Source organism: Scyliorhinus torazame, chromosome 19, assembly GCF_047496885.1.
Source record: "Scyliorhinus torazame isolate Kashiwa2021f chromosome 19, sScyTor2.1, whole genome shotgun sequence".
NCBI lineage: Eukaryota > Metazoa > Chordata > Chondrichthyes > Carcharhiniformes > Scyliorhinidae > Scyliorhinus > Scyliorhinus torazame.
The window spans coordinates 47,099,782-47,124,032 of record NC_092725.1 but is presented as its reverse complement, the minus strand read 5'-3'; the positions used below and the strand labels follow the sequence as shown (position 1 = coordinate 47,124,032).

The 24,251-nt window shown below is 46.2% G+C and overlaps 1 protein-coding gene across 7 annotated transcripts in view; it reads left to right on the top strand.

Moving 5' to 3' along the window:
* Positions 1 to 24,251, top strand: part of LOC140396118 (CCR4-NOT transcription complex subunit 4-like) — a 206,771-nt gene that overhangs the window by 163,402 nt on the left and 19,118 nt on the right. For 4 of the 7 annotated variants that reach the window (XM_072484247.1, XM_072484246.1, XM_072484249.1 and 1 more), the window contains one exon: positions 11,821 to 12,027. The exons of the other annotated variants lie outside the window; for them this stretch is intronic. In XM_072484247.1, the coding sequence (XP_072340348.1) occupies positions 11,821 to 12,027 (207 nt within the window). The remainder of the gene's footprint in view (positions 1 to 11,820; positions 12,028 to 24,251) is intronic. 7 annotated transcript variants of the gene reach the window in all.

The window sequence follows — 24,251 nt, the reverse complement described above, 5'->3', positions numbered from 1 at the left end:
AGAGGAAGCAGCTCCATAAATACCATCCTCCATGCTGAAGGAGCCCATTCCATCAATGCAAAAGAGAAGGCTTTACAACCATTTCAGCCAGAGGTGCCAAGTTGATCCATATCTCACTCCTCCTGAGGCCCCCCAGCAAGCTCTCGTGTTCGCATTATTGAATGACCATTATTTCAACAGCCTTAACTGTGTCCTTGGGTAGCTGGGTAACAATTAGAGGTGGGAAGAGGAGGAAACGGTCAGTGCACGGATCCCCTGTGGTCGTTCCTCTCAACAATAAGTATACCGCTTTGGATACTGTTTGGGGGGGATTACCGAGCAGGGGTAGGCTGCAGTGACCGGGTCTCTGGTACGAGGTCCGGCTCTGGGGCTCAGAAGGGAAGGGGGGAGATTAGGAGAGCACTGCTTATAGGGGACTCAATAGTTAGAGGTACAGACAGGCGGTTCTGTGGGCACAGGCGAGACTCTTGGATGGTTTGTTGCCTTCCGGGTGCCAGGGTCCATGACGTCTCGGATGGTGTCTTCAGGATCCTTAAGGTGGAGGGGGAGCAGCCAGAAGTCGTGGTGCACGTTGGTACCAACGACGTAGGTAGGAAAAGGGGTGAGGATGTAATAAACAAGTTTAGGGAGTTAGGCAGGAAGTTAAAAGCCAGGACAGACAGAGTTGTCATCTCTGGTTTGTTGCCAGTGCCACGTGATAGTGAGGCTAGGAATAGGGAGAGAGTGCAGTTGAACACGTGGCTGCAGGAATGGTGTAGATGGGGGGGCTTCAGGTATTTGGATAGTTGGAGCGTATTCTGGGGAAGGTGGGACCTGTACAAGCAGGACGGGTTGCATCTGAACCAGAGGGGCACCAATATCCTGGGAGCAAGGTTTTCTCGTACTCTTCGAGAGGGTTCAAACTAATTTGCAACGGGAATGTGAACCGGATTTGTAGTCCAGCAACTAAGGTAGCCGATGTTCAGGACACCAAAGCGTGGCAGTAGGGAAAGTAACACTGACAAAGGAGAGTACTTGCAGGCATGGAGATGGGTTGAAGTGTGTATATTTCAACGCAAGAAGCATCAGGAATAATTTTGCCAAATGTACAGAGCTGCTGCTGTTGAGTGGGGGCATAATACGATGGCTTCTCAGGGAAAATTGAAACGTCAGCAGCAGCAGCGACCCATAGGGGAGTGGGGGGGGGGGGGTGTGCTCCGTTGGGAGGGTGTGGGAAGACTGAGGCGCGTGGGGTCACGTCTAGTCAATTGCTATTGTCTATTCTCTTTTTGCACTCTGTTAATGTTCACTCTATTTTGCTGTGTTAGGATTATTACTATTTATTATGAAAAACTTTGCAAAACTTTAATTTTAAAAAATTCTTTTTAAAAAAGAAGCATCAGGAATAAGGTGGGTGAACAAAGGCATGGATCGGTACTTGGGACTACGATGTTGTGGCCATCACGGAAACTTGGATAGAAATGGGGCAGAAATGGTTGTTGGAGGTTCCTGGTTATAGATTTTTCAATAAGATTAGGGAGGGTGGGGGGGGTGGCATTGTTAATTAGAGATAGTATAACAGCTGCAGAAAGGCAGTTCAAGGAGTATCAGCCTACTGAGGTAGTATGGGTTGAAGTCAGAAATAGGAAAGGAGCAGTCACCTTGTTAGGAGTTTTCTATAGGCCCCACAATACTAGCAGAGATGTGGAGGAACAGATTCGGAAACAGATTTTGGAAGGTGCAGAAGTCATAGGGTAGTAGTCATGGGTGACTTCAACTTCCCAAATATTAAGTGGAAACTCTTTAGATCAAATAGTTTGGATGAAGTGGTGTTTGTGCAGTGTGTCCAGGAAGCTTTTCTAACAAAGCATGTAAATTGTCCGACCAGAGGGGAGACAATATTGGATTTGGTACTTGGTAATGAACCAGGGCAAGTGATAGATTTGTTAGTGGGGAAGCATTTTGGAGATAGTGACCACAATTCTGTGACTTTCACTTTAGTAATGGAGAGGGATAGGTCCGTGCAATAGGGTAAGGTTTACAATTGGGGGAAGGGTAAATACGATGCTGTCAGACAAGAACTGAAGTGCATAAGCTGGGAACATGGGCTGTCAGGGAAGGACACAATTGAAATGTGGAACTTGTTCAAGGAACAGGTACTACGTGTCCTTGATATGTATGTCCCTGTCAGGCAGGGAAAAGATGGTCGAGTGGGGGAACCATGGTTGACAAGAGAGGTTGAAAGTCTTGTTAAGAGGAAGAAGGAGACTTGTGTAAGGCTGAGGAAACAAGGTTCAGACAGGGCGCTGGAAGGATACAAGATAGCCAGGAGGGAACTGAAGAAATGGATTAGGAGAGCTAAGAGAGGGCATGAAAAATCTTTGGCGGGTAGGATCAAGAAAAACCCAGGACCTTTTACACATGTGAGAAATATGAGAATGACGAGAGCGAGGGTAGGTCCGATCAAGGACAGTAGCGGGAGATTGTATATTGGGTCTGAAGAGATAGGAGAGGTTTTGGACGAGTACTTTTCTTCAGTATTTACCAATGAGAAGGGCCATATTGTTGGAGAGGACAGTGTGAAACAGACTGGTAAGCTCGAGTAGATACTTGTTAGGAAGGAAGATGTGTTGGGCATTTTGAAGAACTTGTGGATAGACAAGTCCCCGAGCCTGATGGGGAAGCAAGAGATGAAATTGCAGAGCCGTTGCCAATGATCTTTTCGTCCTCACTGTCAACAGGGGTGGTACCAGGGGATTGGAGAGTGGCGAATGTCGTGCCCCTGGTCAAAAAAGGGAATAGGGATAACCCTGGGAATTACGGGTCAGTTAGTCTTTCTTCGGTGGTAGGCAAAGTAATGGAAAAGGTGCTGAGGGATAACATTTCTGAGCATCTGGAAAGACACTGCTTGATTGGGGATAGTTAGCGCGGATTTGTGAGGGGTAGGCCTTGCCTCACAAGTCTTATTGAATTCTTTGAGGAGGTGACCAAGCACATGGATGAAGGTAAAGCAGTGGATGTAGTGTACATGGATTTTAGTAAGGCATTTGATAAGATTCCCCATGGTAGGCTTATGCAGAAAGTAAGGAGGCATGGGATAGTGGGAAATTTGGCCAGTTGGATAACTAACTGGCTAACCGATAGAAGCCATGATGTGGAGATGCCGGCGTTGGACTGGGGTGAGCACAGTACAAAGTCTTACAACACCAGGTTAAAGTCCAACAGGTTTGTTTCGATGTCACTAGCTTTCGGAGCGCTGCTCCTTCCTCAGGTGAATGAAGAGGTCTGTTCCAGAAACACATATATAGACAAATTCAAAGATGCCAAACAATGCTAGGAATGCGAGCATTAGCAGGTGATTAAATCTTTACAGATCCAGAGATGGGGTAACCCCAGGTTAAAGAGGTGTGAATTGTATCAAGCCAGGACAGTTGGTAGGATTTTGCAGGCCAGATGGTGGGGGATGAATGTAATGTGACATGAATCCCAGGTCCCGGTTGAGGCCGCACTCATGTGTGCGGAACTTGGCTATAAGTTTCTGCTCGGCGATTCTGCGTTGTCGCGGGTCCTGAAGGCCGCCTTGGAGAACGCTTACCCGGAGATCCGAGGCTGAATGCCCTTGACTGCTGAAGTGTTCCCCGACTGGAAGGGAACATTCCTGCCTGGTGATTGTTGCGCGATGTCCGTTCATTCGTTGTCGCAGCGTCTGCATGGTCTCACCAATGTACCACGCTTCGGGACATCCTTTCCTGCAGCGTATGAGGTAGACAACGTTGGCCGAGACGCACGAGTATGTACCGCGTACCTGGTGGGTGGTGTTCTCACGTGTAATAGTGGTATCCATGTCGATGATCTGGCACGTCTTGCAGAGATTGCCATGACAGGGTTGTGTGGTGTCGTGGTCACTGTTCTGAAGATTGCTAATGCTCGCATTCCTAGCATTGTTTGGCATCTTTGAATTTGTCTATATATGTGTTTCTGGAACAGACCTCTTCATTCACCTGAGGAAGGAGCAGCGCTCCGAAAGCTAGTGACATCGAAACAAACCTGTTGGACTTTAACCTGGTGTTGTAAGACTTCGTACTGTAACCGATAGAAGTCAGAGAGTGGTGATGGATGGCAAATATTCAGCCTGGAGCCCAGTTACCAGTGGCGTACCATAGGGATCAGTTCTGGGTCCTCTGCTGTTTGTGATTTTCATTAATGACTTGGATGAGGGAGTTGAAGGGTGGGTCAGTAAATTTGCAGACGATACGAAGATTGGTGGAGTTGTGGATAGTGAGGAGGGCTGTTGTCAGCTGCAAAGAGACATAGATAGGATGCAGAGCTGGGCTGAGAAGTGGCAGGTGGAGTTTAACCCTGAAAAGTGTGAGGTTGTCCATTTTGGAAGGAAAAATATGAATGCGGAATACAGGGTTAACGGTAGAGTTCTTGGCAATGTGGAGGAGCAGAGAAATCTTGGGGTCTATCTTCATAGATCTTTGAAAGTTGCCACTCAAGTGGATAGAGCTGTGAAGAAGGCCTATGGTGTGCTAGCGTTCATTAGCAGAGGGATTTAATTTAAGAGCTGTGAGGTGATAATGCAGCTGTATAAAACCTTGGTAAGGCCACATTTGGAGTACTGTGTGCAGTTCTGGTCGCCTCATTTTAGGAAGTTTGTGGAAGCTTTGAAAAAGGTGCAAAGGAGATTTACCAGGATGTTGCCTGGAATGGAGAGTAGGTCTTACGAGGAAAGGTTGAGGGTGCTAGGCCTTTTCTCATTAGAACGGAGAAGGATGAGGGGCGACTTGATAGAGGTTTATAAGATGATCAGGGGAATAGATAGAGTAGACAGTCAGAGACTTTCTCCCCAGGTAGAGCAAACCATTACAAGGGGACATATATTTAAGGTGAATGGTGGAAGAGGTAGGGGGATGTCAGAGGTAGGTTCTTTACCCAGAGAGTAGTGGGGGCATGGAATGCACTGCCTGTGGAAGTAGTTGAGTCGGAAACATTAGGGACCTTCAAGCGGCTATTGGATAGGTACATGGATTACGGTAGAATGATGGGGTGTAGATTAATTTGTTCTTAATCTAGGACAAACGTTCGACACAATATCGTGGGCCGAAGGGCCTGTTCTGTGCTGTATATTCTGTGTTCTACAACATGAGAAAAGTGCTCAAGGCAGTGGGGTAGTTCACCCACATTTAACTTGACATGTTTGTGCATCCCTTTATTTCAAAGCTGGTTTGAATAGTGAAAAATGCTTTTTTCCAAAAGTTATCTTATTCAGGGTACAGACGGTTGTGGCAAGCACCCATATAAATAAAATCGAAGCGAGTTCCGTGGCAGGCGTAGTCCTGTTTTGTTCGTAGCTGAACAATCTAAACTGGAATGATCCAGCAGCAATTTCTCTTGCTCTTTGCATTTCATTAAGATTATACAGTTTCAGAATACACAGACAGGTGGCGCAATGTTGGCAGGCTTTCGCACCCCCACCTCCCTCCACACAGCACCATTCAGCTATGCCACTATAATTTCACTTGGACTACATGTTGATCAGGAGCTTTTGGTTGCAGCTTAAAGGGGGTTTTCAGATTTCTACCTTCCAAGTTTGAATAATCTAAATTGAATTATCTAAAACCTTTAGGCTTTGTTGTAATATAAGCAAAGTACTGTGGATGCTGTAATCTGAAACAAAAACAGAATGCTGGAAAATCTCCGCAGATCTGCAGCATTGTTAGGGAGAGAAAACAGTTAATGTATCGAGTCCTAGACTTTGTTGTAGTTTCCCTAATAATGTTTTCAAGCCATTTATGGGATGTGATACATTAGAGTTTTGAAAAAGCCCAGGTGGTTGTGAAGCTGCAATACTGAATAGTGACTCCCTCAAAAAACAAAATTTCAAGGCAAGCAGTGCAGTCTCTGCTGAGTCCTGTACCTAATTTGGTCATTACAGTTGTCATATTCATTTAGTTGAATGCATATTGATGTATGCACACACTCTGGTATTGCAATAAATCTTGTTGGATTTCACTTATTTCAAAAGAATTATTGATTTGTTAGAGCAATTCCCAGTCTAACAGGAGAACTGTAGTCAGTGATGCAGTAACAAGCCTGCTTCACGTCCTGATGTTTTAACTGGCTTTAGAGACACTCAGAAGAATTTTTAGCTTATTTTAAAGGTGCTATGTAAATGATGGTTAAAACCATCCTTGTATTTGAGTATAACACATGCTTACTTTTGCCAAATGCAAACACCTCCTGTTTAATTCCTGCAGCATATCTTCCAGGGTTAGAATTCATTCTGTCCAATTTTGAGCTCACTGTGAAGTATGAATAACTCAAAGGTGCCACAAGGTGTCAACCATCTGCTCGAGACAGTTAATATGACACATACTCTGCTTCCCGCCCCCTCAGCCCTTTGCCAGGCTGGTATATTGCCGAGTTCTGCAAAAGCAGCTTCAGTTGCCAGTCTCAATCGTGTTGGCTGATCTTGGTCAGTGCAGCAGGCTATTATAACAATGTGCCTCACTGCCCTTCGTAAGTGAGGGGAAAAGTCAGCTATAATTCCCATTTCTCCTTTAGTCCACTGGCTCCAATTGGAAAGTGATTCTCTGGAAGTTGGATGAGTTGGGATCAAGTCAGCTATGAAAATTCATGGGCCAATAACGACTCCATTAGCCTTCCATGTGACTAATAACAAATTGTGTTCTTTCTGATGTGTATGAAACTATATAAAGAAGTGTGATTGAGCACTCCTCTGTGAAATTGGGAGACATTCGCAGGGTAGAAGGTGGAGGGGTACAGGACACTGGGCGACTGTCTTGCCACAGGATCACTGGAGCCACCAGAAAAGACAAACCGACACATTGCAATGAAACATCCCCGCTGGAAGCCAGTGCAGTTCTCCCTCGTCATTTTACCCCTGCGAGCATAAACTCCTGTTCGTGCTTTTGTTACTTGCCAGACTGTACTTCTCTATCTGTTCTCAAACACCACTCTCTGCCACTTCCAAGACTTTGCTGTACTGATCCATAACCCACACTAATCCACACTTCGTCCCACTCATCCAGCATCCTGTCCTCACTGGCACTCATTTCCCCAACACGCTTCAGAATTCTTTACCTCCCATTTCCTCTGATTTTGCCTCAACTTCCCTCTGTAGGCTGCACCAACATAATGTCCCAACCTCCTCCTCCTCATCCTTTCTCTCATGCACCATTGGAAGCTGAATGCTTTTTATCTTATCTCGGCCTCGCTAACCATAACTTTTCTAAATTCTTTGACTTTTTATCTCTCATCGCAATCTGCTCTCTTACTCTTCAGTGCTTATCTTCTCCTTTTTAGAGTGCCTTGGGCAAGTTGTTGAAGTGTCTTCGTCCATACACCTGGCACTCGAACCTCCTAGGATGACTGAGCATAACCAACTTGTCTTGGTGAAATTGCCATTTATAGCTTGGCTCTTCCAAGTGAGGAGTGATTTTCCTGACTTCTGCAGACTTGCCAAACTGGCCCTGGTTTTTTCTGTTTATTCTTGCATCTGCATTAACTTTAAAGATGGGCACAGAGCAGGCAGGATTGGCAGCCAGCGAGGTTACCATCGAGGTAGGATTTACTCTGATTCCACAATCTCTGCTGGTTGAAGTAATAAATAGCCATGACAGTATTTCTGTTCTGGTGCAAAATGTATTGCATGTTTTAATGTTGATAGAAAAAACTCAAAGGAAACCTCTTTTAGCCATGTTAATGAGACTATGGGAAACTGTATAGTTTAGTCAGAAGGATCCTGAACAGGTTCCCCAGAAGACATCCTTTGCATTCTGGGCCAATCAGAAGGTGGTCATTGTCAGCAGTCTGCTGCAGCTTGCATCTGCATTAACTACAGGCCTGTGTGTAAATGTGAACATTCACAGGCAGCAATTATTTTAAGAACCTATTGGCTGACCTATAGCGCATCAATTTTTCTGAGAGCTGCTCAGGCGGGGTTGTAAATGTCAGTGGAGCATTTTGCAAACTTAGAATTATTGAAAATTCGTTCAGTTCAGCTTTTATTTTTTTCTGCCCTTTCAGTGTTCAGCTTGATATGTGATAAGCTTTAAATCAAGTACACGTAACCATCACGTCTTGTGTATTTTTAAGATTAAATTTTGCTCTTTGACTGGCATTATTTCTTCTTATACAAATATAGGAATTGGGAGCAGGAGAAGACCATTTGGCCCTCCGAACCTGCTCCACCAGTCAGTAAAATCGTAGCTGATCTGATTGTGACCTCTACTCCACATTCTGCCTACCCCTGATAACCTTTAACTCCCTTGTTAGTCCAGAACCTCTTTACCTCTGCCTTAAAAAGTATTTATAGACCCTGCTTCCACCTCTCTCTGGATAAGAGTTCTAAACATTCACGATCCTCTGAGAAAAAAAAACTCCTCAGCCCCATCTTAAATGGGATAAATATCACTTGGAAAGGCACAGATTGATCAGCCTGGTTTTGTTAGGGGAAGATCCTGTCTCACTAACTTTAGAGAATTTTTTGAGGAAGGAACAGGGAGGATTGATGAGGGCAGTGCAATGCATATGGTCCACATGGATTTCAATAAGGCAGTTGATGGCGTCCCGCATGGCAGACTGGTCAGAATGCGAAATCTCATGGGATACAGGGGAAGGTGGCGAGTTGGATTCAAATTGGCTCAGTTACAAAGAGTCATCCAGACTCAAACGTTAGCTCTGTTCTCTCCACAGATGCTGTCAGATTTCAGATTGTCCAATATTTTCTGTTTTTCAGATTACAGCATCTGCAGTAATTTGCTTTTATCTGTTTTTTTAAACTATGGATCACATTCGATGGTTTTTGGTTTGTGACTGGAAAACTGTTTCCAGTGGTGATCCATAGGGCTCAGTTTTGAGGCCTTTGCTGTTTGTTGTATATGTATTTTGGGTGGAAATTAATGTGGGGGGCATGATTGGGAAATTTGCAGATGGCACAAAGGTTGGCCGTGTCATTGAGGAAGATGATGGCTGTGGACTCCAGAAAGATATTAATGGTTTAGTTGAGTGGGCAGAAAAGTGGCAAATGGAATTCAACCTGGAGAAGTATGAGATAATGCGTTTGGGGAGGGCAAACAAAGGAAGGGAATACTCAATAAATGGGAGGATATTGAGAGGGGTAGAGGAGTGAGACACCGTGGAATGCCTGTCCACAGGTCCTTGAAGATGGCACGGTAGGTGGATAAGGTAATAAAGGAAACATATGGAATGCTGTCCTTTTTTTTTTTAAGGTATTGAATACAAAAGCAAGGGTGTAATGATGGAACTGTATTAAACACTGGTTAGACCACAGCTGGAGTTTTGTGTACAGTTCTCGTCACCACATTAAAGGAAAGACACAATTGCTCTGCAGAGGATAAAAAGATTTACAAGAATGTTGTCAGAGCTTGAAAATTGCAGCTATGAGGAGAGATTGGATAGGCTGAAGTACTTTTCCTTAAAACAGAGGAGGCTGAGGGATGGCATGATTGAAGTGTACGAAATTGAAGGGCCTAGATTGGATAGACGGGAAACATGATTACCCTAGCTGAGGAGTCAATTACCAGGGGACATCATACAATCATAGAATTTACAGTGCAGAAGGAGGCCATAATAATAACTTATTGTCACAAGTAGGCTTCAATGAAGTTACTGTGAAAAGCCCCGAGTTGCCACTTTCCGGCGCCTGTTCGGGGAGACCAGTACGGGAATTGAACCCGCGCTGTTGGCATTGTTTTGCATTACAAGTCAGCTGTTTAGCCCACTGTGCTAAACCAGCCCCTATTCAGCCCATCGGGTCTGCACCAGCCCTTGGAAACAGCACCCTACCCAAGCCCATGCCTCTACCCTATCCCGGTAACCCCACCTAACCTTTTTGGACAAGGGCAATTTAGCATGACAGTCCACCTAACCTGCACATCTTTGGATTCTGGGAGGAAACCGGAGTACCCGGTGGAAACCCACATAGGCACGGAGAGGAAGTGCAGACTCCGCAGAGCCAGTGACCCAAGCCGGGAATCGAACCTGGGACCCTGGAGCTGTGAAGCAACTGTGCTAACCACTGTGCTACCATGCTGCCTGGTCATAGTTTTACGGTGATTGGTAGAGGGGTCACGAGGGAAAACATTTTCACCCAGAGGATGGTGGGCGTTTGGAATTCACTTCCCGCATTGATGGTTGAGGCAGAAATGCATACCTGGATCTGCACCTGAATTGCTGTAACCTAAAAGACTGTGGACCAGGTGCTGGAAAATGGGATTAAAATATGTGACTAGGTTTGTTTCCCCTCTCCTTGGCTGAATGGCTCCTTTCTAAGCTTTAACGTACCTATGGGATACTCTTTATTTTGAAACTGTGACCGCTGTCTCTAGTATTTCCCACAAAGGGAAACATCCTTTCAGCGTCCAGCCTGTCAAGTCCCCTCGGGATCTGATATCCTTCATTGTCACCTGGAACAATGCGATACAATAGTGATAAATGTGCTTTTGGTTGAAATGGCCAAGCAAACCCATTACCTAAATTGCTTATGTGGTTAACTCTTGACCACTTGGTGCGTCACCAGCAATATAATTTGGCCAATCAAAGCTTCCCCTCCCAAATAACAGATGTGGAAAAATGTTTGGAATGTGGATGAACCGCACCAAAAAAATGCAATTCCCAACAGCTGTTAACATTGAGGTATTCAAGTGGTGCTGAGACTGTCATCCCAGTTTGTAAATTTACAAAAAATATAATTTAGATTTTTATTTTGTAGGCTTCCCAAAGCCATATATCCCTGTTCTAGTCTGTGGGAGGGTATGAGAATTCATTGGGCAGAACTTCCTATTCATTGTCAGGCCTCGTCAATTGGAACTGCAATGCAATTTTGATTGCATACATAACTGCTAGAGATTTTTCTTTAATCGCTTACTCGGATCATTTCTTTTCTGCTGGATTTCCTACTCCCTCTTTAAAATACTGGTAGTTGTCGGATGTGGCTGTGGTTTGATTTTCCTGAGCACAGTGACTTTGTACTCTTAGCAGCTGAAGGTTGGGATCGGATATTAATTGGTTTGAACGAACCTTGTCGAACATGCACACTAAAACCTGCAGAGTCAGAGGTTTATACAGGAAAGTACAAACCCTTGACTTTGAAAATTGTCTTGGAAATATGACAAATTTGTATTGCCTTTGGTTGCCACATGAATGAGCTACAGACGTATCTTGATTAAGTCAACAGATGCCTTAGATTAAAGGAAGAATCTTTCTATTTGGGCATCAGGTAGAACCATGAACACGGGGATTTTGGAAGCTTGAATGCACACGGGGCTAGAGCAATTTGCGTGAACTGCAGTGACCGGAATAAAGAAGGGATCCAGGGAATGTGAGTGCGTTGCGATGGATGGAATGGAGATGGGATCCAGGGAACGTGTGTACCATAGTGTCTGAAGTAGAGATGGGATGCAGGGAATATGCATGGACCTTGGTGACTGGAATAGAAATGGGATCGAGGGAATGTGCATGGACCTCTGACGGGAATAGGGACTAGATCCAAAGGATGTATAAGCCCAATGGAATGGACACTGGATCAGCAAGTGGCGACTGGTATAAAACTAGAATAGTTGCTTCAGTGAGCAGAGAAACAGCTAGCATGAAGATCCCAGTAATAGGAATGGAGATGCCACCTTTGGATGTGTGCAAATCCAAAGTTGACGGGGTTGCTGAATACATGTGAGCAGACTAGTGAATGTGAGATCCCTTAGGTGGCATGGAATCGAGACCAGTAAAATCCAAAACTTATCTGGCAATGCCCAGTTAATTTTTGTTTTTCCTTTTATTTTATTTTATTTTTTTCAGACAGCGGCAGTAATGTGGCAAGTTTAAATGTGAAAGAGTGGCAGGATGGTCTACGGGCACTGTTACCAAATATTAACATCAATTTTGGGGGACTACCAAATGCTGCTTCCTGCTCTTCAGTGAACCATGCAGCACCAACCTCAGCCAACAACACCAGCCTGAACTGGGAGAGTGGGAGTGGCTGGATGGACCCAGCAATTATAACAGGTGAGGCCAACCCATCATCTCCATTCAGCTCACTCCTTTACCCCTGTACAGACCCAGTCTGGATCCTGTTCAAACCTGAACTAAAACCAAATAAAGAAATAAGACCGGCAGGTAGAATCGGCACTAATTTTTGATAGTTCTGAAATTGGAGTGTGTATTGATGATTTTGGATGTCGCTGGTATCCGTTGCCTAATGCTGCAGCAAGCGAAGTGGCTTTTTTAAATTTGCTAACTTCTTGATTTCTGATGTTGGGAAGTATCTAGTCAAAGTAAATGAGAGGGAAATCAGTCCTGACTAGATTCCCATGTTAATGGAGTGTTTGTGTTACTCAGACCCGGTAAATCGTAGTGCCTGGCACATTGACCTATTACTCAGTTCCACTGTTAGGTTTCTGATCACTCTGGTTACAGTGAAATATCGTAGCAGGTGCGTGAAATTTTCGCGCGCTCATTTTAGCTGTGTGAAGTCCTCTGCAACACAGTTTGCTTTTCCAAACTTTGAACTGTGGCTGGAGACAGCATTTTGAGTTGATGTGAAAGGCATGCTGGGTCCAGGTCTGCCACTGGTTCGAAGGGCGGTTCAGTTGGAAGTGCCACATCAATATTCTGCGAGATGCTCTTATTTCCCCTATTGACTTGTTGCTTCCAATGTAGTAAGTAACCCTCTGCTGGTGCTGTTTGTAACTTCCAGCTGTTCAGAAACTGAAACTGAGCCATGGATGGGACAGGAGCTGAACTATAATAATCCTCAGAAAAATTCTGTGATGGGCTTCCTGCTGGACACCTGCTGAGCTGGCTAAAAACAGAAATTGTGGGGAGGTCGTCTTGAGGTCAGACATGTTGGGTTAATGTATGCTACTGTTACCTGATCAGCCATGATCGTGATAAATGGCAGAGCAGGCTCGAAGGGCCAAAAGGCGGCCTCCTGCTCCTATCTTCTATGTATCCATGTTACCGTCGAAAGCAACTTCTTCCTGAAAAACAGTGTTGATATTGCAGGACACAAAGTTCAAACTGAAAGACATATGCTCACTGAGCTTGTGATGTCAATCATGGCTCATGAGTCAAAAGGTTATTGGATTATTGCATCCAATCACACACTACAGTCCTGAACACACAATAGACTGATACAGGTACGCTACTGGGGGTTTGCTGCGCTGCTGGGTCCGCCATCTTTGAGGGGACCAGTAAAACAAAAGCCCTGTGTGCCCTTTCAAGTGGGCATGAAAGATGGAACTCTTTCACAGCGAAGTAGGAAAGCTCTTTGAGTGCTGGCCAATATTTATCCCTCAATCAATGTGACTAAAACAATGCGCTAGTCATTATTTCTGCCATTTGTGGAACTTTGGAACTATGGCCGTGAAGTGCTTTGGGATACTGAGGTGCTCATCTGCTTTAAACCTGTTACTTCCACTAGAATGGTTAGCATGTGTATTGTTTTTGTTGTTTGCATAAACCACCACACACCCCCTTGCTTCTCCCAACAATGTACCAGTTGTGCGTCATAAGACTTTTTAGTTATTGGTTTACCTTCAGTGGTATTTTATTTCTTGGCGCAGTAAATGGGTGTCTCACTCATGGGTTACATGGCGCTCATTTTGTGCTTGTGTTTATTGCTCAGTTGAGTCTCTCTGTTGTACAACCTGACAATTAATTTGGACTATAAAATGCTGGAATTATTCAGATCAGGCAGAATCTGTGGAGAGAAACAGTTAATATTTGAGGTTCTTGATCTCCCAAACATTTTGGACCCTGTTTTGAAAATAGGGCCATAAAATTAACTGCACGCCTACCTGGATACTCCTGTAAAGTGCAGGAATCCATTAGGTGAATAGGGCTTGCTGGAAGTTGCATGTCAGAAAGAAACTCAATCTGTACTGTTTTTTTTTTTTTAAGACCATTTTCTTCAGGCATTTATAATTTTATAACAATAAACAATACAAATACAAATGTACACATAGCTCAGTGCGTAACACATCCCTCCATCTCCCATTGTTCCTGCCTACTCAACACAAAATAGCCTAACTTCCCCCTACCCCCTAGATCTGTACTGTTTTTTTTAATATATTTTATTCAAGATTTTTTGGCCAAACATAACAGTACATAGTTTTTTCTTTTAAACAACAATAAAGCAATATAAATAACAGTGGCCAGTTTTAAACAAATAAATAAATAATATATAAACAGAAACAAAAACAAAACTAAATGGCAACTGCCTTGTCAAAATTAGTTACTCTCCAAAGATACAATCCAACAGTCCAATATACATTATCTATAACAAATGTCTATACATATACAATGACATCCCTAAGAGCCCGCCCGGATCTCCCCCCCCCCCCCCCCCCCCCCCGCCCCCTCCCTCCCCCCCTGGGTTGCTGCTGTTGTCTTCCCTCTTTTTCATTTCCTCTATCGTTCTGTGAGGTAGTTGATGAACGGTTGCCACCGCCTGGTGAACCCTTGAGCCGAACCCCTTAATACGAACTTGATCCGTTCTAACTTTATAAACCCTGACATGTCGTTTATCCAGGTCTCCACGCCCGGGGGTTTGGCTTCCTTCCACATAAGCAATATCCTGCGCCGGGCTACTAGGGACGCAAAGGCCAAAACATCAGCCTCTCTCGCCTCCTGCACTCCCGGCTCTTCTGCAACCCCGAATATAGCCAACCCCCAGCCTGGCTCGACCCGGACCCCCACCACCTTCGAAAGCACCTTCGCCACCCCCACCCAGAACCCCTGTAATGCCGGACATGACCAGAACATGTGGGTGTGATTCGCTGGGTTTCTCGAGCATCTCCCACACCTATCCTCTACCCCGAAAAATTTACTGAGCCGTGCTCCAGTCATATGCGCCCTGTGTAGAACCTTGAATTGTATCAGACTTAGCCTGGCACACGAGGACGACGAGTTTACCCTACGTAGGGCATCAGCCCACAGCCCCACCTCAAACTCCTCCCCCAGCTCTTCTTCCCATTTCCCTTTCAGCTCATCTACCATGATCCCCGATTTCTCCCCCCCCCCCCCCCCCCGTCCCTCATTTCCCTGTATATGTCCGACACCCTACCATCCCCCACCCATGTCTCTGAGATCACTCTATCCTGCACCTCATGCATCGGGAGCTGCGGGAATTCCCTCACCTGTTGCCTCGCAAAAGCCCTCAGTTGCATATATCGAAATGCATTCCCTTGGGGCAACCCATATTTTTCCGTCAGCGCTCCCAGACTCGCAAACATCCCATCTACAAACAGATCTCTCAATTGTACTACCCCAGCTCTTTGCCATGCTCCAAATCCCCCATCCATTCTCCCCGGAACAAACCTATGGTTATTTCTTATCGGGGACGGCACCGAGGCTCCCGTCCTTCCCCCATGCCGTCTCCACTGCCCCCAAATTTTTAATGTTGCCACCACCACCGGGCTTGTAGTATATTTCTTCGGTGAGAACGGCAACGGTGCCGTCACCATTACTTGTAAGCTGGTCCCCTTGCAGGACGCCCTCTCCAATCTCTTCCACGCCGCTCCCTCCCCTTCTCCCATCCACTTACACACCATTGAAATATTGGCGGCCCAGTAATAATCATTTAGGCTCGATAGTGCCGACCCCCCCCTATCCCTACTAGGCTGCAAGAACCCCCTCCTCACTCTCGGGGGCTTCCCGGCCCACACAACTCATAATGCTTTTCTCGATTCTCTTAAAAAGCCTTCGTGACCATCACCGGGAGGCACTGAAACACAAAGAGGAATCTCGGGAGAACCACCATTTTAACCGCCTGCACCCTACCCGCCAGTGACAGGGACACCATGTCCCATCTCTTGAAGTCCTCCTCCATCTGTTCCACCAATCGTGTTAAATTAAGCTGGTGCAAGGTTCCCCAATTCTTGGCTATCTGAATCCCCAAGTATCGGAAGTCTCTTGTTACCTTCCTCAGCAGTAAATCCTCTATTTCCCTGCTCTGCTCCCCCGGATGCACCACAAACAACTCACTTTTCCCCATGTTCAATTTATACCCCGAAAAATCCCCAAACTCTCCAAGTATCTGCATTATCTCTGGCATCCCCTCCACCGGGTCCGCCACATACAACAACAAATCATCCGCATACAAAGGTACTCGGTGTTCTTCTCCTCCCCTAAACACTCCCCTCCACTTCCTGGAACCCCTCAGTGCCATGGCCAGGGGCTCAATCGCCAGTGCAAACAATAACTGAGACAGTGGACACCCCTGCCTCGTCCCTCTGTAAAGCCGGAAATAATCAGACCCCCGTCCATTCGTAACCACACTCGCCATCGGTGCCCTATACAGCAACTGTACCCATCCGATATAACCATCTCCAAAGCCAAATCTCCTCCGCACCACCCACAGATAATCCCACTCTACTCTATCAAATGCTTTCTCGGCATCCATCGCCACCACTATCTCCGCTTCCCCCTCTGGCGGGGGCATCATCATTACCCCTAGCAACCTCCGTATGTTCGTGTTCAGCTGTCTCCCCTTCACAAACCCAGTTTGGTCCTCATGAACCACCCCCGGGACACAGTCCTCTACCCTCATCGCCATTACCTTGGCCAGAATCTTAGCATCCACATTTAAGAGAGAAATGGGCCTATAGGACCCGCATTGCAGCGGGTCTTTTTCCTTCTTTAGGAGGAGTGATATCTTTGCCTCTGACATAGTCGGGGGCAACTGCCCCCTTTCCCTAGCCTCATTAAAGGTTCTCGTCAGAAGCGGGGCCAGCAAGTCCATATACTTCCTATAAAATTCCACCGGGAATCCATCTGGTCCCGGGGCCTTCCCCGCCTGCATGCTCCCAATCCCTTTCACTACCTCCTCCATCCCAATCTGTGCTCCCAGTCCCGCCCTCTCCTGCTCCTCCACCTTGGGGAATTCCAGGTGATCCAGAAAGCACAACATTCTCTCCTTCCCTTCCGGAGGCTGAGCTTTATATAATCTTTCGTAGAATACCTTGAACACCCCATTCACTCTCTCCGCTCCCCGCTCCAGCTCTCCCTCCTCGTCTCTCACCCCCCCTATCCCCCTCGCTGCTCCCCTCTTCCTCAGTTGGTGGGCCAGCAACCGGCTCGCCTTCTCCCCATATTCATACTGTACACCTTGTGCCTTCCTCCATTGTGCCTCTGCATTACCCGTAGTCAACAAGTCAAATTCTACATGTAGCCTTTGCCTTTCCCTGTACAGTCCCTCCTCCGGTGCCTCCGCATATTGTCTGTCCTCCCTCAAAAGTTCTTTCAGCAACCGCTCCCTTTCCCTACCCTCCTGCTTTCCTTTATGTGCCCTAATAGATATCAGCTCCCCTCTAACCACTGCCTTCAACGCCTCCCAGACCACTCCCACCTGAACCTCCCCATTGTCATTAAGCTCCAAGTATCTTTCAATACACCCCCTCACCCTTAAGCATACCCCCTCATCTGCCAATAGTCCCATGTCCATTCTCCAGGGCGGGTGCTGTTCTTTTTCCTCCCCTATCTCCAGGTCCACCCAATGTGGAGCGTGGTCCGAGATAGCTATAGCCGTGTACTCCGTCCCTGTCACCTTCGGGATCAGCGCCCTTCCCAAAACAAAAAAGTCTATCCGTGAATATACTTTATGGACATAGGAGAAAAACGAGAACTCCTTACTCCTAAGCCTGCTAAATCTCCAGGGGTCTACTCCTCCCATCTGCTCCATAAAGTCCTTGAGCACCCTAGCTGCAGCCGGTCTCCTTCCGGTCCTGGACCTCGATCTGTCCAGCCCTGGGTCCAGCACCGTATTGAAGTCTACCCCCATTACCAACTTTCCCGCCTCTAGGTCCGGGATACGTCCCAACATACGCCTCATAAAATTGGCATCATCCCAGTTCGGGGCATATACGTTCACTAGAACCACCGCCTCCCCTTGCAATCTGCCACTCAACATCACATATCTACCCCCACTATCTGCCACTATGGTCTTTGCCTCAAACAGTACCCGTTTCCCCACTAATATAGCCACCCCCTGTTCTTTGCATCTAACCCCGAATGAAACACCTGCCCCACCCATCCTTTGCGTAGTCTGACCTGGTCTATCAGTTTCAAATGCGTCTCCTGCAACATAACCACATCTGCCTTTAATTTCTTTAGGTGTGCGAGTACCCGTGCCCTTTTAATCGGCCCATTCAGCCCTCTCACGTTCCACGTGATCAGCCGGGTTAGGGGGCTCTTTACCTTGTCGACTAGCCATCCCCTTTTTTAATCCAGCTCCTCACCTGGTTCCCACGTAGCCGTATCTCCCCCCGACGGCGCCCTCCCGCCTCGACCACCCCACCCCGTACCAGCTCCCCCTTCTCCCCAGCAGCAGCAACACAGTTAACCCCCACCCCCCCGCGAGATCCTTTTCTAGCATAATTGCACCCCCCATGTTGCTCCCAGAAGTCAGCAAACTCTGGCTGACCTCGGCTTCCCCCCGTGACCTCGGCCCCCACTGTGCGAGGCTTCCTGCTTCCCTGTTCCCGCCATGATTACCATAGCGCGGGAACAAAGCCCGCGTTTCCCACTTGGCCCCACCCCTAATGGCCGGCGTCCACAATTCCTCCCCACCCCCCCCCCCCCACCCCCCCCACCCCACGACATGGGGAAGAAAGAAAAGTTACAGGGTCGCAAGATTAACAACTTGAGAGATCATCCCTTCCCCCTTTTTCCCCCCCTTCACCCCACGTAATCACCCCACCACTTTGTCCCAAACGTTCTTTTTCTGGCCCGCCTATTCCAGCTGCTCCTCCACAATCAATGTCCACGCCTCTTCTGCCGTCTCAAAGTAGTGGTGCTTCCCTTGGTGTGTGACCCACAGTCTTGCTGGTTGCAACATTCCAAATTTGACCTTCCTTTTGTGAAGCACCGCCTTGGCCCGATTAAAACTCGCCCTCCTTCTCGCCACCTCCGCACTCCAATCTTGATATACGCGGATCACTGCGTTCTCCCACCTACTGTTCCGAGTTTTCTTTGCCCATCTGAGGACCATCTCTCTGTCCTTATATCGTAGAAATCTCACCACTATGGCTCGAGGTATTTTTCCAGCCCTCGGTCTTCGTGTCATAACTCGATAAGCTCCCTCCACCTCCAACGGGCCCGTCGGGGCCTCCGATCCCATTAACGAGTGAAGCATCGTGCTCTCGTATGCCCCGACATCCGCCCCCTCCGCACCTTCGGGAAGACCAAGAATCCTTAAATTCTTCCTCCTCGCATTATTCTCCAACACCTCCAGCCTTTCCACACACCTTTTGTGTTGTGCCTCGTGCATCTCTGTCTTCACCACCAGGCCCTGTATTTCGTCTTCATTTTCAGCAGCCTTTGCCTTCATGACCCGAAGCTCCTGCTCCTGGGTCTTTTGTTCCTCCTTTAGCCCTTCAATCGCCTGTAATATTGGGGCCAGCAGCTCCTTCTTCATCTCCTTTTTAAGTTCTTCCACACAGCGCCGCAGGAACTCTTGTTGGTCAGGGCCCCATACTCGACGGCCACCTTCCGACGCCATCTTGCTTTGTGCTTGCTTTCCTTGCCGCTGCTCTAGAGGATCCTCTGCAATCCGGCCACTTTCCTCTCCTTTTTCCATCTGTGTCCAGGGGGAATTCCCTTCTGGTTTACCGCACAGTGTTTTTAGCCGTTAAAATTGCCGTTGGGGCTCCTATCAAGAGCCCAAAAGTCCGTTCCACCGGGAGCTGCCGAAACGTGCGACTTAGCTGGTCATCACCGCACCCAGAAGTCGATCTGTACTGTTTTAACCACTTGCACTCATTGTAGTAGAAAAGATCTTGCACGGGGGCTGGTTTAGCACAGTGAGCTAAAGAGCTGGCTTGAAATGCAGAACAATGCCAGCAGCGGGGTTCAGTTCCCGTACCGGCCTCCCCGAACAGGCGCTGGAATGTGGCGACTAGGGGCTTTTCACAGTCACTTCATTGAAGCCTACTTGTGACAATAAGTGATGATTATTATTATTACAGAGTCTTGGTAAAATACTTCATGTTATTTAATGTACTGCACTTTTTCACCAAAGTTTTAGAGTTCTGCACTTTCAGTTAGTACAGCTTCTGGGTTTTTATCCAGTAGTTTCATCTGATACCTTCCCATCATCAGTGATCGCTCAGACTATTGATTCATGTCATAAGACTTGCCAGATCCATTGATGATTGAGCATCAAGATCTTTTCATCCACAATAGTGTCTGATTCATTTTCATTTACTAATCTGGATTCCCAAGTTACTGCATGTGAGTAGTGGCTAAAATGTTGACCGTTATTGGTGAATTTTCAAGTTCTTTGCTCTAGTCTGTTTTGTTCAGTTATCATTTTCAAATGTATGGCAGGGTCAGACAAATCTCTGATTCAATCCTTTTTGTGCTGATTTCTGCCAGATTGGGGTATTGCACTGGGCCTTGATAAGAGTTTTGAGAAGGAAGAAATGACCTAGCTCATGAGTTACAAAACAATCCCCTGCTGTAAAGCAATACTTGTGCAGATCACAATTTGGACAAAATTAGGCATGGTGTTGATGCTCCAACAGTAAAATAGTCTCCGCCCCCAGACACCCAAACACTCATTCAGAGTTCAACATAATTCACTTTGAAAAGAAAGTTGGATACAAACTTGAAAAAGAGAACCTTGTGGTGCTATGTAGAAAGAGGGGGAGTGTGGAACTTGAAGCTCTGTCAAAGTGCTAGCATAGGTTTGATGGACCAAATTACCACTGTGTTGTAGTATTCTAAGAAAAACAGGAAGCTTCTCGTACGAAGAAACCTGTGGAAAGGGGATTAAAGGAATTACTGAACTTTATCAGAGAGATACAGAGATTAAAGGTTTGTCAGTATTTCTGGTAAACAAAAAACAAGAGTATTTAACTGGGGCTGCAGAAGATGGCAGAGCTAATAACAATCTCCTGTAATAGAGTCATCTGGATGGAGAGTTTGTGAAGTAAATTACAACACATTTGAATCTTTCAGAGCTCCCAGAAGACTGAGCAGCAAGAAGTGCGTCTTTGAGAACCTATTATCTGTCCATTTTGCATTTAGCCATAGTTGTCTCCAGGTGTAAGCCGTTTAAGCAGGAAAATATCAGGTTACAAATGTCACCATTCCGCAAGGAACTACCTAAAATTTACTCTTCAGTTTCTATAAAACTGCTGGAAAATGTGCTTTATGCAAAATACAAATTGATTTATTTTTGGAAATGGCAGATTTACTAGTCACCTGGTTTCCACCACCCACTCAGTGCTGCAGGAACACTGCTTCAAAATTGATGACCACTCTATGTTTTCTAATGCACATTCCACATTCCAATTCTTGGAGTGAGCGCACCCTGGTGTGGACAGGACTGATTCTGTTTGTTACCACGTCGTTTAGATTCCTGAGCCCTAGAAAGGAATGTGGGAGTGGTGGTGTGGACTGTATAGCCTGTGTGGATGTGGGATGTGGCAGCTGGTAGCGTGTGAGGGTTAGTTTGTACCATTCTTTGCGATCGAAACCCACTTTCAAACCTTTTATCATCTCAGCAAGCTGGTTGCCACTTACCTCTAAAGCTGTTTCAAACCTCAGCAACAGATGACCTGGCCCCCATTGTGAGGGTCACTACATGTAACTTCCAGCATTGCAGAGTTTGTGCGGTTAGGCCAAAAGTTTTGTTTTGAATGTACATACTAGTTTCTGAGTAGTTAAGACAGCCTATTGCTGGTAGCCCACCCCAAGAAAATTAAATTCCGAAGTTAGGTTTTTAGTTTCCTTGGGTTTTGTGATCAGTAAGACTACTCTTTATAACTTGTGCTCCTGTGTACCTTCATTATTATTTGTTTTATTCCATTCTGCACCATGGAGCTCCAGGCTGCATTGATGGTTGGTATGTTTGTCCCTTATCCTGTAAGCACTGGCTTGCAGTAACTTGACCCCTTCACCTGTGGCAAACGCAGACCTTGGCTGCTCCTTCAGCTTCCAACAATGGAACAACCAATTCTGAAGCGTAGAGGGAGAGAACCACATCTCATCTCTCCTCACTTGTTTCTTTGAAGCAGTTCACTGAGGTGAAATCTTCTACTTCACGCAAATAGTTTGAAACATTTAGACAATAGTTTGTTGAATTATATGGCACAAGCAGGCCACTTGTCCCAAGCAGTCCATTTATGCTTCCCTCGAGCCAAATATCTTTCTACCAGTTCCACGTTCTTACCACTCTTTAGGGAAAGAAGTTTCTTCTAAATTTGTTTGATATCTTGGTATACAGTAAATGGCAGAACCCTTAAGAGTATTGACATGCAGAGGGCTGGGTGTACAGGTCACTGAAAGTGGGAACGCAGGTGGAGAAGGCAGTCAAGAAGGCTTTGCCATGCTTGTCTTCATCGGCCGCATTGAGTATAAAAATTGGAAAGTCATGCTGCAGCTGTATAGAACCTTAGTTAGGCCACACTTGGAGTATAGTGTTCAATTCTGGTCGCCACACTACCTGAAGGATGTGGAGGCTTTTGAGAGGGTACAGAAGAGGTTTACCAGGATGTTACCTGGTTTGAAGGGTATTCGCTAGGGGGAGATGTTGGATAAACTCAGTTTGTTTTCATTGGAACGACGGAGGTTGAGGGACGACCTAATAGAAATCTTCAAAATTATGAGGGGCGTGGATAGTCAGGAGCTATTTCCCAGGGTGGAAGAGTCAATTATTAGGGGACGTAAGTTTTAAGGTGTGTGGAGCAAAGTTTAGAAGGGATGAGCGAAAGAGGTTTTTACACAGAGTAGGGGTGCCTGGAACTCGCTGCCGGATGATGTGGTGGAAGCAGGTACGATAGTGACATTTAAGGGGCGTCTTGATAAATACATGAATAGAGTGATATGGACCCCAGAAGTGTAGAAGGTTTTAGGTGAGACAGGCAGCATGGTCGGCTCAGACTTGGAGAGCTGAAGCGGCTGTTCTTGTGCAGGATTAATTTTTGTTCTTTGATGCCTATTTTATATAAAAACTTTCTGTTTACACCATCAAAACCTTTTTATCATTTTAGGAACTTCTGGTTTACCTTCCTGGGCAGCACGGTAGCACAGTGGTTAGCACAGTTGCTTCATAGCTCCAGGGTCCAAGGTTCAATTCTGGCCTCGGGGGACTGTCTGTGTGGAGTTTGCACTTTCTCCCCGTGTCTGTGTGGGTTTCCTCTGGGTGCTCCAGTTTCCTCCCACAGTCCAAAGATGTGCAGGTTAGGTGGATTGCCAATGATTAATTGCCCTTAGTGTCCAAAAAGGTGAGATGGGATACTGGGTTACGGGGATAGGGTGGAGGCATGGGCTAAAGTTGGGTGCTCTTTCCAAGCCGGTGCAGATTCGATGGGCCGAATGGCCACCTTCTGCACTGTAAATTCTATGATTCCCACCTTGGCATTTGAGGGGAAAAGATACCAACCTGTTAAAATGCAAGGGACCAAAAGTATTGGGATACTGGACGGCCAGACCTAGACGGGCCCAGTGATCTTTACTGGTCCTCGTCCATTTGATTTTATTCTTCTGTTCTAAAAGTCCACTGGCCCCAGACCACATAGTCCAACTTGGCTATGAATGATAGTCAGCTGTGGTTTCAGTGGTAGAACTGAATGGGTTCAATTCCCAGGTGAGAAACCTGAGCGCACAGTCCCAGCTGAAACTGCAGTGCTGCACTGTCCGAGATGCCATCTTTTGGAGGGATGTAAGGGATCATGTAGCACGACTTGAAGAAAAGCTAGCAAGTTTGCCCCTGGCCAATGGGCCCTGTAAATATTTCCGTAATGCATGATGGTTTTGTTTATGAGAATGACCTTTAAAATTGGTTGTGTGGCAATTTCAAGGTGCCTTCATTCAACACCTGTACAGGAATTTTGAGGTTGCTGCACAGCTTAGCAGGAACCATAGCCAATATTTATCTGTCCCCCAGCATCGCTAGAATAGATTAGGCATTTATCTCATTGCTGATTGTGCAAATTAGCTCCATATTTCCTACGTTATAGCAGTGACCACACTTCAGAAGTTTCACTTGGTGCTTTGAGATGTTCTGAGGTTGTAAATACAATTCTAAGTTCTTCCCTTCTTGTGGTTGACTGGTCCTGAAATACCAGGAAAATTGCAAAATGTAGCATGGTTTGAAAATTGGGTTTTTTGGAGATATTTAGCAGCTCTCGGGCATTCAATATAGTTTTATTGCTCTTTGCTTGACTTCTGAACCCATTTCTGTCAGATGTTGCAGAATACTGCCAATAATTGTCACATATTTG